This window comes from Myotis myotis, unplaced genomic scaffold, assembly GCF_014108235.1.
Source record: "Myotis myotis isolate mMyoMyo1 unplaced genomic scaffold, mMyoMyo1.p scaffold_m19_p_7, whole genome shotgun sequence".
Lineage (NCBI taxonomy): Eukaryota > Metazoa > Chordata > Mammalia > Chiroptera > Vespertilionidae > Myotis > Myotis myotis.
In genome coordinates, this window is record NW_023416379.1 from 83,232,052 (window position 1) to 83,244,059 (window position 12,008).

Sequence of the window (12,008 nt, forward strand, 5' to 3'; positions counted from 1 at the left end):
GCCACTTAAGGGAGCGTACTTACTGTCTTAAGTAACAGAGGACATCTTTGTATTGGAAACTAAAGTTTTCCTTTCACCTTCCTGGATGCTCACCAACTTTCTTTCTATTTCTGCCCCAGCTTAGATGAAGAGCACCTCTATGACCTTGGACTTGGCATCAATATATTTTCTGAGGGAGGAAGGACACCTTTACCACATTACTGGGGGTTTTGCATTCATTCCTTTGTAACCATCCTGCAGTGTGAATGTTATCCAAATGTTTGCTACAAGGAAACTCACCTGCAGGCTCAGGGAAGGTATCCGACACGACACCTCTTGTACTTGCTGGGAGTCAGATACTAAACTTACCGTCTTTCTATCACATTGGGCACTCGTAGGCCAACTCAAGTGGTTTTCTAAAACAAAAGGGAGAGACAAGAGGAGGTTCCTTCTTTGCTTTCGGCAGATCTATTTTTAGCTCGCTGACCTGTTGCTAGAATGGAAACTAGTGACTTAAACATGAATGGAAACCACTTTAAAAAATAATAGCAAGGCCCTGGTGCTGCCTACAGTGAAACTGAGGGTAAGGTTTTCAGAGGAGTATATAGAGACTCTGCCTTGTTTTGCTCTATTGTAATAATACCCTTCGTCTGTAGAACTGACTGCAACCTAGAAAGAAGATTCACAAAATTATATAACTGAATTGTCCTAACGACTCTGTTTACAGATGAGGGAAAGTTTCAGGGGAGGTTCTGTGTCCTGCCTGCCGTGGCACAGCGCACAAGAGGAAAGGCTGGGTCTACTGCACAGGCACTCCCTGTCGGCTGCCCTGTTGCTCCCTGTCTCCTAAGCAAAGGTTGACCTATGAGTGGAGATGTCACTGGAGAATGTAACAGATGTGAGATGAACCCCATCAGGCACCACAGAAACACCCAGGGTTGACTCCAGAGTTCAGCCATCGACATCCTGTTGGTGAAACTCCTCAAACCACTAGGCCAGTACTATTGTCTCGCATCCTGGAGGGTGAGGTGACTCACCCTGCACTCTGCCCTTTGCATGATTTTGGTACCTTTAATGGGATGCCTAGTTTTTTGTGTAGTTTAATATCCCTCATTTGCAAAACAGAGCCAGGGAAGAGAATGCTTATAGAGAGCAAGCTGGGCCTTTCCCATTTCCCCATTCAGGTTCAAATGCACTACCTGGTTTGCACGTTTACTGACATTGTGAATGTGATGTTGTGAAGGCGCCACCGAAGGTACTGGTCAAACAGTGATATCAGGCCCAGAAAGGTGGAGAATCTAGAAAACGACTGTTGGGGTCCAGCCCCAACGGGTCCAGGGGTTCCCAAAGGTGTGGACGGAGTCGGAGAAGAAGGAATGACATGGAGGCAGCATTCAGATGATCAGCAAAGCCAGGTTCTCTAGCTAGGTTCTCTAGCTAGCTGTCTTTATTCTCCTGTTACATCTGTATTTATACCAGTTGATTTTAATCCTATCCATTCTATTCCAAAGGTTAGGGCGTTTGTTATCTTCATTCTAAGGTCACCATTCTATTGTTCTGTTAAGCTATAAGGAAGTAACTGACGGAGATTATCCTAAGTAAAGATTATGTAGCTTAAGCGTGATTGTTCATAGTTAAAGTGATTACCCGCCTGGCACTTAGTTAAGGGATTTTACTGATTTATTCCCTTCCTTAGTCCTGTTAATCCCTAACTCCAGGGAAAAATCCCCACTTGGGGAAACAACCTTTCTTGGAGAGGTGACCTTGGTTAAAACACATAGCGCTAAGAAGGGGAGCAAACATATTAAGAACAGTATGCCATACGCCAGGTCCCTTGAAACATATGCTGTGCAGATCTTTCTTCCCTGCAGCGACTGTGTCAAGCAGCAAGGATGGACTGGCTTCCAGAAAATTCCTCCTTTTTTATTTTTTAAATGATAGCACGTGTAAATCAGCGGCCACCTCTCGGATTGGGTTGTTTAAGACTCGGAAGAAGACTGACAAGCAATGATAGCAAGCATAGCAATAAGCATAGTGGATGGAGTGCACACAGAGCCTTGTTCCTGTAGAAGGTTGCTGGCCTCTTCAGTCAAGGATTTCAGCTGTCCCCAAGTCGGTGGTTTGGTTGTCCTCCTTGATCTGGCTAGCAGGTAGCGTCACTGGCAATGGGCTTCCCGAAGCGTCAGCGTGTTGAATGGCTGGATCAACGGGTCCATCAGGGCCATGCTTGATGGTGGTGTCAGTGTCCAGGGAGGAGTCAGCTGTGCCCTCTGGGTCGGCTGATATGGATGATACCAGGGAGGAGGATGAGGATGAGGTGAAGACGGAGGGCAGTGTGACATATGGTCGGACTAGAACCAGGGGTGGGCAAACTTTTTGACTTGAGGGCCACAGTGGGTTCTTAAACTGGACCGGAGGGCCAGAACAAAAGCATGGATGGAGTGTTTGTGTGAACTAATATAAATTCAAAGTAAACATCATTACATAAAAGGGCACGGTCTTTTTTTTTTAGTTTTATTCATTTCAAACGGGCTGGATCCGGCCCGCGGGCCGTAGTTTGCCCACGGCTGGACTAGACGGTTTGGAATCCACACAGGTGAGTCTGCGTCCTGTGGAAATATATAAGCATATCCTCTCTCCCAGGTTAAAAGTACATCAGGTCCCTTCCAGGCTCCTGTAAGTAAGTCTCTCCATTTGACGAGGGCTATAGGTTTAGTTAGATTAGGGTTCCAATGTCTGTACATCGGGGAATTTCCCTCAGAATCTACATTTAGTATATTAATTACAAATAGAGTATGTTGTAGTACATGATGAGGAGAGGAATATTTAAACTCATTTTCTTGTAATTTTTGGTAACAGGAGTAAATCAAACACCACTGGGGCTATATAATAGAACTCCCATTTGAGACAAGATATCTCTTCCCCATAATGTAAAGGGGATAGTCGTAATTATATAGGGACAGAATGTTCCTGAATGTTGATCTTCATCAGCCCAAGTTAAAATCTGAGAACTCTTTTTTACATTAGATGCCTTGCCTAGTCCTACTAGGGAAGTGGAGGTGGTGTGCGTGGGCCATGAAGAGGGCCAATCCTTCCCTGCTATGCAGGAAACATCTGCTCCTGTATCCAATAGACCTTCAATTGGTTTTCCCTGAATTTGTAAAATTTTTGTAGGTCTAGCAGCATGAATTTCTTGTATCCAAAATGCTGCATCCCTAGATCCAAAGTCTCTGGCCCCTCTGGCTTCCTGAGTAACAGCTGTCCCTATTTTATGTATTGGTAACAGGAGTAATTGGGCAATTCTCTGGTTGGGCTGAATCTGTATAGTTGTGGTGGGTGGGGAAAGTAAAATCTGTATTTCTCCTGTGTAGTCTGCATCAACAACTCCTGGGATGACTAAGATCCCCTGTAACGAGGTGGAGCTCCGTCCCAATATTAAACCTACAGTTCCCTCAGGCAGCGGCCCAGACACTCCTGTAGGAATGGCTGCTACTGGCGAGTCTGGGGTTAGTATTGCATGGGTGGTTGAGTGGAGGTCCAATCCTGCACTGCCTGGGGTTGCCCTGAAGAGGTCAATGACTGATCGAAATTTGCAGAGGGGTTGAAGGTTGATGCCCCTATTATTGCAGGGGCCTGGGGCTGGCCCCTTCTCAAGTTTCCCAATTGAGATGATGGGATATAACCTCCTTGGGAGCTATTTGTAGAGTTTAAAGGCCGACCATTTTTATGGTATTTTCATCTACATTCCTTTGCCCAGTGGAATCCTTTCTGACATCGGGGACAAACAGTTTTTGGAGGATTAATATTATTCCCTGATGTATTTCCAGGCTGTTGAGGAGCTTGCCATCTGGCCTGAGTATTATTATTTTTATTTGGGCATTCTCTGCTAAAGTGCGCAGGTAGGCCACAAGAGTAGCAGTTCATATTTCTATTATTACCTGTATTATTGCTGGCTTGTCCTATGCCCTGTACATATTGAGGGTATGTCTCCCCCTTGAGGGCTGCAGCTATAGTTACACCGTGTATAAAAGCTGGACTTACATCTGCACACTGTTTTAGAAAATCATTTATAGTTCCCGTTCTACGAATCGGCCTTAATAAAGCCTGACAGGTGTTGTTAGCATTTTCAAAAGCCAGTTGTTTGATTAGGATATCGGCTGCCTCTTTGTTAGTGATTACTCACTTGACTGCCTGTATGAGGTGAGAAAGGAAATCCTGATACGGTTCCTTGACTTTCTGTTTAACCTCTGTAAGGGTAGTTGTTTTTCCCACTGTACAAGGTAAGGATTTCCAGGCATTTACTGCACAACTGGTTACTTTAATAAGTGCCTCTTTGGGCATATACATTTGCTCCTGAGCCGTGTTAAAATCACCTTCTCCTAATATCATGTCTAGGGTTATTCCTCCTCTGGAATTTTTGCTAGTGGCTACAGCTCTCTTAGCAAGATCATCATATTCAGTTTTCCATAATAAGTAATCGCCTCCTGAGAGACAGGCTTTACAAACCTGTGACCAATCATAAGGAGTCATCCATTTACTGGCTAGGGCTTCCACCAAGGTTTGTGTGTAAGGAGCTAGAGGTCCATATTCAGAGCAGGCCGATTTTAATTCTTTAAGTATTTTGTAAGGTATAGGCTCCCAGGTGGGGTCTTCGTCCCACTCACTCTCATACACGACTGGGAAGCAGAGTGAGAATTCAAGATCTCCACTAGCTTCAGCTTCTCTTATCACCCTTTGAAATTTAGACATGGAGCTCATAGGAGCTGGAGGACCTGATTTAGGCTTCCTTTCTAATTTAGGGAGTCTGTTTTGAATGGGAGGGCTTTTCTCCTCTCTACTGACTGGACAGGACCAATGGTCATGTTTATGATATTTATTCTCCTTCCAATCAGTAGGCATAGCTAAATTGCTCTTAGATTGAGCTGGAGACAGTAATGATGTGTCCTCTCTAGGTGGAGCCAAGGGACTATTTAAAGTTTGAGAAAGTTCAACCATTTTTCCTCTGGTGCCAAGGTGTCACGAATTGAATTCCAGAGGGAAAGGGTATCTGCCGGGACCTTCTCAGAACCATGGTATCTGTAATAAGTCTTTAATTGCTCTCCTACTTTAGTCCAAGTTTCTAAATTAACAGTTCCTTCCTCAGGAAGCCATGGACATACTTCTTATATAAAACTTTCTGTCTGACTGGGAGTAACCTTAACTCTTCTGCTAGCAAGCATATGTGTTAAAAGATCAATACAGAGTCTTTTTTCTTTAGACTCAGTATGACCCATCTTCTCAATCTAAGTTCTGTACTATCCACCCTCTTACCCTACTTATCCTCTATAAGGGGGTCTGCAGCACTCTACAGTGCAGTACAGTGCAGTCCTATCTGTCCCGAGTGTGGGGGGGGGGCGGGGGGAGGGGGGGCTTACCAAGGGGAACCCTGTTCGGGCACCAGTTGTTTGAGTCCTTTTTTTTTTTCACTTTGTAATGCTTTATTCATTGATTAAAAGTATACATTTAACATAAACCATATAACATCAGTCATCAGGTCAAACATTCAGCTGGTTTCCTTACAGTTTCTGTCAGGAGTTATTTTATCTGATCATATTTATAAGATAAAATCTCACCACATCTGGCATTTACACACACTGTGCCAGTGGATTCACACTACTGATGTACATATAAAATCCGCATGGTATGTGCCTACTGGAGACAAAACAGTGCACACCTGTCAAAAGGTCATTTTAATATAAGATGGTAAAAAACCATCTGTAAAACACATATAAACTTTTTCCATAAATAGAATCATATCTGGACATCTGTTGCATAAATTGTGTTTCCAAAGCTTACAATAGAGCAGCCAGGTCTCAGCACTGCTGGGCACCCATGTTGGCTACTTTATTATTGCAGACTGTCTTTTAACATTAAATGCACAACATTCGTACCACTTAAAACTGGGATCAGGTAGAAGTCTCACAGAGGCCACGTCTGTACCGCGGTTGCCCTGAAACAGTTAAATTGGCTTTTAAAGCCTCTTAGATATAACAAGGTTTTAAAACATACTTCATGGAATGTTCTTCATGTATTATAGCAGCTCATACCTGTGATAGAACAAGTTTTCAGTTTTTCCTCTCTTCCTTTACATTCACTATTCACAGTGAAACAGGTGCATGTTTTTTTTTTTCTTTTTTGTGTGTTTTGTTTTTCAGAGTTCTGAGGTTGCTGACTGAGCCACAGCACAGCTGTGTATCATAGGTCGAAATTCGACCTTAAATATTACAATCTAGAAGAATCTGGCTGGCCAGAGTGGGCCGGCCCCTGCCAGCATGTGGGCACTTCTTCAGTTAAGTCTATTCTTTGGCAGCTGACACGCCTGCTGACAGAGAAAAATTCAGTGACTTGTTGCTAGGGATTTCACGACTAATGTTTGTTTGCAAGCATGTGTGTTTACAGTTCTGGTTTTTGATTTTCTTTTAGGAGGTTTTACCCTGGAATATAGCTTTTTTCTTCCTCCACTACTTGAAATCTGGGCTTAAAAGCTAACTTGAACGTGTAATATAATTGATAAATAAAATCATGTCAGACATAGTTTCTAAAAATCCAACAATTTTAGTATTTGTTTATGTAAATGCATTTTAAAATAAGGGTTAAGCAAGATTCTAACCTAGTACTATACAAAATTCAGAATGGTAATTGGTTATAATCAATTTTATATATGTAATGAAAGTTAAAATTTTGGCTTTTCTGTTAAAGATAACTCATTTGGGACATTGTCCTCCCTTCCATTTCAAATCAAAATTGGTGAAATGCTATTAGAATGCGTGAATGCAATATACTGCATACAAATCCACCAGGCTATAGGTATATATCTATATATGTATAAAAATATTTTGGCTCCTGAGTGCAGCTCTGACATACAAAGAATAAAATAATCAAAAAGAGAGAGTAACTCAGTGAAAAATAAAGTGAGCCAGCAACCTCAGACAACCTTCGGTTGTGTATCTTTAAGGTTTGGTAACAGGTCTATTAACCGTGAAAGCCTTATACATTGTCATTTCGAACTTCTAATCCAATACCCAACTACGTTCTTTGATCAAGAAGTAGAATATACATATATAATTCTATGAAGCTAATACTGATTAAATACTGCACAAAGGGATTAATTCACACTACTGAAAAAAACATAATAGGACCCTACTTGCATATGTAACCACAGGAATTGTACATTTAAAAGAAAAGCTAAATGTCTTCGCTAAAGCTTTGCATCTCTCTGTAAAAATGACGATTTGTTTCGGTGAAGACACTGAATGATTCATTGTCCATGACTCTGTGCCAAGGTTGACCCAGGCCCAGGGACACCTGCTCAATAAGGTTATGCACTGGATCCACATCCTGGTCGACCAGTTCATCTGGGTCAAAATCAATGCTTTCTTCAGTGACTTCAAGTACTTTTAGATTAGAGCCACGAAGACGAGCAATGGCAATGAGGTTGTGTGCCCACACTGTGTAACCGTGAATTGCCAGAAGAGAAAGCTTTGTGCATCTCCACGCTAATAACACCAATGGATCTTCGTTTCGGTTATCACTAAGATCTACAAAATCAGACGTGTCAAGCACATCATTCGTTAATATGAAATGAGTGAGGAACTTGTCATATTGCCTAGATATAAGATCAACAATAGCTCCCGAAACAGCAGTGAAACACCAGTAGCTGTCAAAATGAATCCTCTCTAGTGGTATACTGGGTTTCAGAATCTTTAACATGTCTTCCGTCATAACATCAAAAGCCATGATATAGACCCGGAGGCTGGGGCTCCTTCGTGACAAGGCTTCCCAATGCTCATCATTTGGCATGTTGTCCAGAGACTTGTGCATCACAGAAACATCGCGGGCCAGGAGAGACAGCCGCTGCAAAGGCACATGGTTGCTATGGCTTAAGACTCTTGCCATCTCAGCTGTAAAGCCGCAGAAATCCAGGGCAAGTGAGCGCAGATTCACAAATCGCTCTAGTTCCACTGTAGTGATAAGGGTGCTGTGACCAGGAATATTGTTGTCCAGTAAACTCAGGTGCTCCATGGTGTTGGCAGTAGAGTTTGAGAGAGATGACAGTGATGTTGGGGTTACTATTTCCGGCTGAAACCCACAGGACAGCCATTTCAGTCGCCTACTATTACTCAGTATTTCTTCAAACAGCTGCCGAATTTGCTTGATTTTTTTGCCATCAGGGTCCACCTTGCTGAGGTATGTATTGGACAAATTTCCTTGCTGTTGTGGAACGCCCATATCTCCAAAAAGGCTAAGCTTCTGGAGGTTCCTGTTGTTCTGGATGCTGACCAGCACGCACAGCACCAGCTCCAAGTAGGTGCGCAGCTCTTCCAGCCAGTGAGTGAAGAATTGCAAGGCCTGGACTTCTTCCCCGCGGGTCCAGGTTCCGGGGTCCGGGCCACCTTGGTCTCCAGGCCCGCTGCCTCCGCTCAGGTATTCCTCGGCGGCGGCATCAGGGGCGGCGAACTCAACGTGCAGCTCCTGCACGAACCGGCCGCACTTGCGCATGAGGAACTCGAGCCGAGGCTGCTCCGCCGGGGAGACCCGGAGGCAGATGCGGAGCTGGGGCCAGAGGGCCGGGTGGAAGAGGCACTCGCGCCAGTGTGAGCAGGAGGCCGAGGCCCGCAGCCTGTCGGGCGCCGGCAGGAAGGAGAAGATGTGCACGATCAGCTCGCTGGGCAGCGACTCAGCTCCCACTGCCTGCCTGCACAGAGCCATCGAGCCTGCGGGGTTGACCCCAGAGAACCAGCCGCTAACCTGGCAACCTTTACTCACAGCCTCTGAGGCCTGCAGACTCAGTTACTTCAAAACTGTTGTCTGGTTTGTTTCTGCCAGGGTCCAGCCACACGGGTCCAGGGGTTCTGAAAGGTGAGGACGGAGTAGGCGAAGAATGAAGGACACTGAGACAGAGTTCAAATCATCAGCATAGCCAGGTTCTGTCTTTATTCTCTTGTTACATCTGTATTTATACCAGTTGATTTTAATCCTATCCATTCTATTGAAAGGTTAGGGCGTTTGTTATCTCCATTCCAAAGTCACTATTCTATTGTTCTGTTAAGCTACAAGGAAGTAACTGAAGGAGATTATCCTAAATAAAGATTATGTAGCTTAAGCGTGATTGTTCCTAGTTAAAGTGATTAACTACCCACCTTAGTTAAGGAGTTTTACTGATTTATTCCCTTCCTTAGTCCTGTTAATTTCTAACTCCAGGGAAAAATCCTCACCTGGGGAAATAACCTTTCTTGGGGAGGTGACCTTGGCTAAAACACATAGTGCTAAGAAGGGGAGCAAACATATTAAGAACAGTATGCCATATACGCCAGGTCCCTTGAAACATATGCTGTGCAGATGTTTCTTCCCTGCAGCGACTGTGTCAAGCAGCAAGGATGGACCAGCTTCCGGCAAACGACTTCTATTGATCTGCATCTTAATGGGGATTTTTCTTTGTACCCCCCACTTTTCTCCCCAGAATTTCAAAGCAATTCTGACCTATGCCAGTCAAAAGGTTTCTTTCTTTAGAGGTAGTATGTGGAATTAGAATATTTATAGAACAATTTAGCTTCCGAAGATACTGGGCTCTGTGTAGAAGCTGGAAGGGGGTCTCTGAGGCCTTAGTGATGACAATCAGGAAAGGGGACACGATTCATGGTAAATGATGCCTGGAAGACATCAGTGGGGACAGAGAGAGGATTCAGAGTTAAAGCCAATCATGCTGTGTTCTCTCCTCCCCACAACATTTGGACAAGAGTGAAACAAGATTCAAATGGATGTCAAGTGCAGCCAAGCCGGGCAGACCAAGTCCCGCACGTCAGCACCTCTGGACAAGTTCCACCATGTGGGCAGAAGATTCATGCTGCTACCCAGGAAGGGGAGAGCCTGGGCCTCAGTACTGACCTCTGCACTCAGCCAGGGCCCAAAAGACCGAGATTTATCTCCAAGTCATCACCCCCTGCTAAGTGCCTGCAGCTGCACTGATGCGGCCAGAGGTCAGAGTCTGTGTGGGGACCGTATTTGTCTTGCCCTGAAAAGGTGCTCCCGTGGGCACCTCTGCTCACTGGCCAAGCACTACAGTGTGCAGGTCAGTAGCAACCTTGGCTTTAAAAATTCCATGCCTTGAGTCCACAGTCTTTATGATTTTAATCTAAACTTAATTTGTCTTTGAAGGCAAATTAATAGAACCCTGATAAAAACAAGGATAATATGTAAGAATCACCTGACAATCCAATCAGGTTGACACAAAAAATTAACCATCACAGGGGTCTCAGAAGTCATCTGGTGCAGCCCCTTCGCCAAAGCATGACTTCCTGTGACCATTCATCATCAATAAACCCTAGGACAGGGGTGAGCAACCCCTGGCACGCGTGCCAAACATGGCACGCCAGTAACTTTTGCTGGTACTCGAAACCCTCTCTTATGATCTTCCATTTACAATTATGAATCTTGGTTCTCAGTGATGAATTTTGTTAAGTCTTGTAATAGGAGTAGCCTGACGGATGAAAGTAGTAGCTCGTGCATATCTCTGAAGGTCACAAAATATAAACCTGATGTCAAACCTCTGTCATCAGTGATGCAGCAGCAAAAGTACCACTGATAATATCAAACGGAGTCATAAAGTTTTCTGTCGGACTATCAGTGTACATGTATACATTAAAAATAAATGTATTTTTCATCATCATATACTGTGTTTTTGTCACTCGAATGAATTTTATTATTTTTTCAAGGTTCTTCACATACGTACACCTTAAGAGATATCAAGTAGGCCTAACATGTTCTCAAAAAATTAGGGTTGGCACGGAGAAGAATTTTGAGTCAGAGATTTTGCTGGTTTTGGCACGCACTCACAAAAAGGTTGCCCACCCCGGCCCTAGGAGGTTCATACCTATAGGAAGTTCATGCCTATTGTCCTTCCTGATGTGGGTGGGCCTCAACCAAACAATTAAAGACCTAAGTAGAACAAAGAGGAACTCCTCCTGTCTGTCTCCCTTGGACATCAGTGTTTTCTTGTCTTTGGAAACATCGGCTCTTCTTGGATCTGGAGCTTAGACTATTGGCTCTCCTAGTTCTTAGGTCTTTGGACTCAAACTTGAATTTATATACCATTGACTCTCCTGAGTCTCCAGCTTGCTGACTGAAGATGGTGAGACTTCTCAGCTGCCATAGTCACATGCACCAAGTCCTTATAATAAGTGTATTATAAGGGTTCTCCAGAAAACCATGCTATTCTACTGGTTTTGTTTCCTTGGAGAACCCTAACTAATATACCTAGATTTGCATGTTGTGTAACAAATACCTAAAGTTGTAGAAGTGGTTTTGAGTCATGAGTGTTGGGTAATGGGTAGACAGGGGAAGACCTTTGAGGTACATGCTAGAAATGTGTATGTTAAAGATGATTCTGATGCGATTTCAGGAGGAAATGAGTAACAGGTTATTGGAAACTGGAGGAAAGATAATTCTTGTTATAACATGATACATAACCTACTGAATTATGGGCTAGTGTTTTGTAAAAGAACTTTTGAATGATGAAATCAGATGTTCAGTAGCAGAGATTTCTAGACCAAGTAGTGCAGGTGTGACTTGAATCCTCCTTACTGCTGTGTGAGAGGAGAGATTTGAATTAAAGAAGTTCTTGTTAGGCAAAAAGGAACCAGACTTGATATTTGGAAAATTCTCAGTTTACCCGTATTCTAAAAAATGAGAAAGTTTGTTCTGAGAAGAACACTGAGGGTGTGTCTCAACAAACATTGGACTTAACAGCCATTGGACTTAACCGCCCATGGACTTAACCAGACATCTCAGTAGAAGCCAAAAGTAGAGATGGAGCTATATCAGCAGATATATTGTGGGCTGGAACTAAAGAACAGAAAAATGAGACAAAAATGAAGGAGGGCTGTTGGACTTCATAGATCCTACAGGCCCAGATCATGGAGCTAACATGTACTATTCTTCAAGTAGAAAATGACTCTGAAGGCAATTCCAACAGAAATCATCATCTCAGTTTC

The 12,008-nt window shown here is 43.6% G+C and overlaps 2 protein-coding genes across 4 annotated transcripts in view; one reads left to right on the forward strand and one right to left on the reverse strand.

Moving 5' to 3' along the window:
* The window catches only part of CLIC5 (chloride intracellular channel 5), a 155,207-nt gene that overhangs the window by 71,727 nt on the left and 71,472 nt on the right, over positions 1–12,008 (forward strand). The gene's annotated exons all lie outside the window — the stretch shown is intronic.
* On the reverse strand, positions 7,039–8,727 carry LOC118660145 (F-box only protein 33-like). Its single transcript, XM_036317248.1, has one exon. It carries the CDS (start codon positions 8,725–8,727, stop codon positions 7,204–7,206), a length of 1,524 nt encoding a protein of 507 aa, XP_036173141.1. The 3' UTR covers positions 7,039–7,203.

Excerpts from the sequence above, each read along its gene's own strand:
- LOC118660145 (XM_036317248.1), bottom strand. The coding sequence starts at position 8,727 with ATGGCTCTGTGCAGGCAGGCAGTGGGAGCTGAGTCGCTGCCCAGCGAG.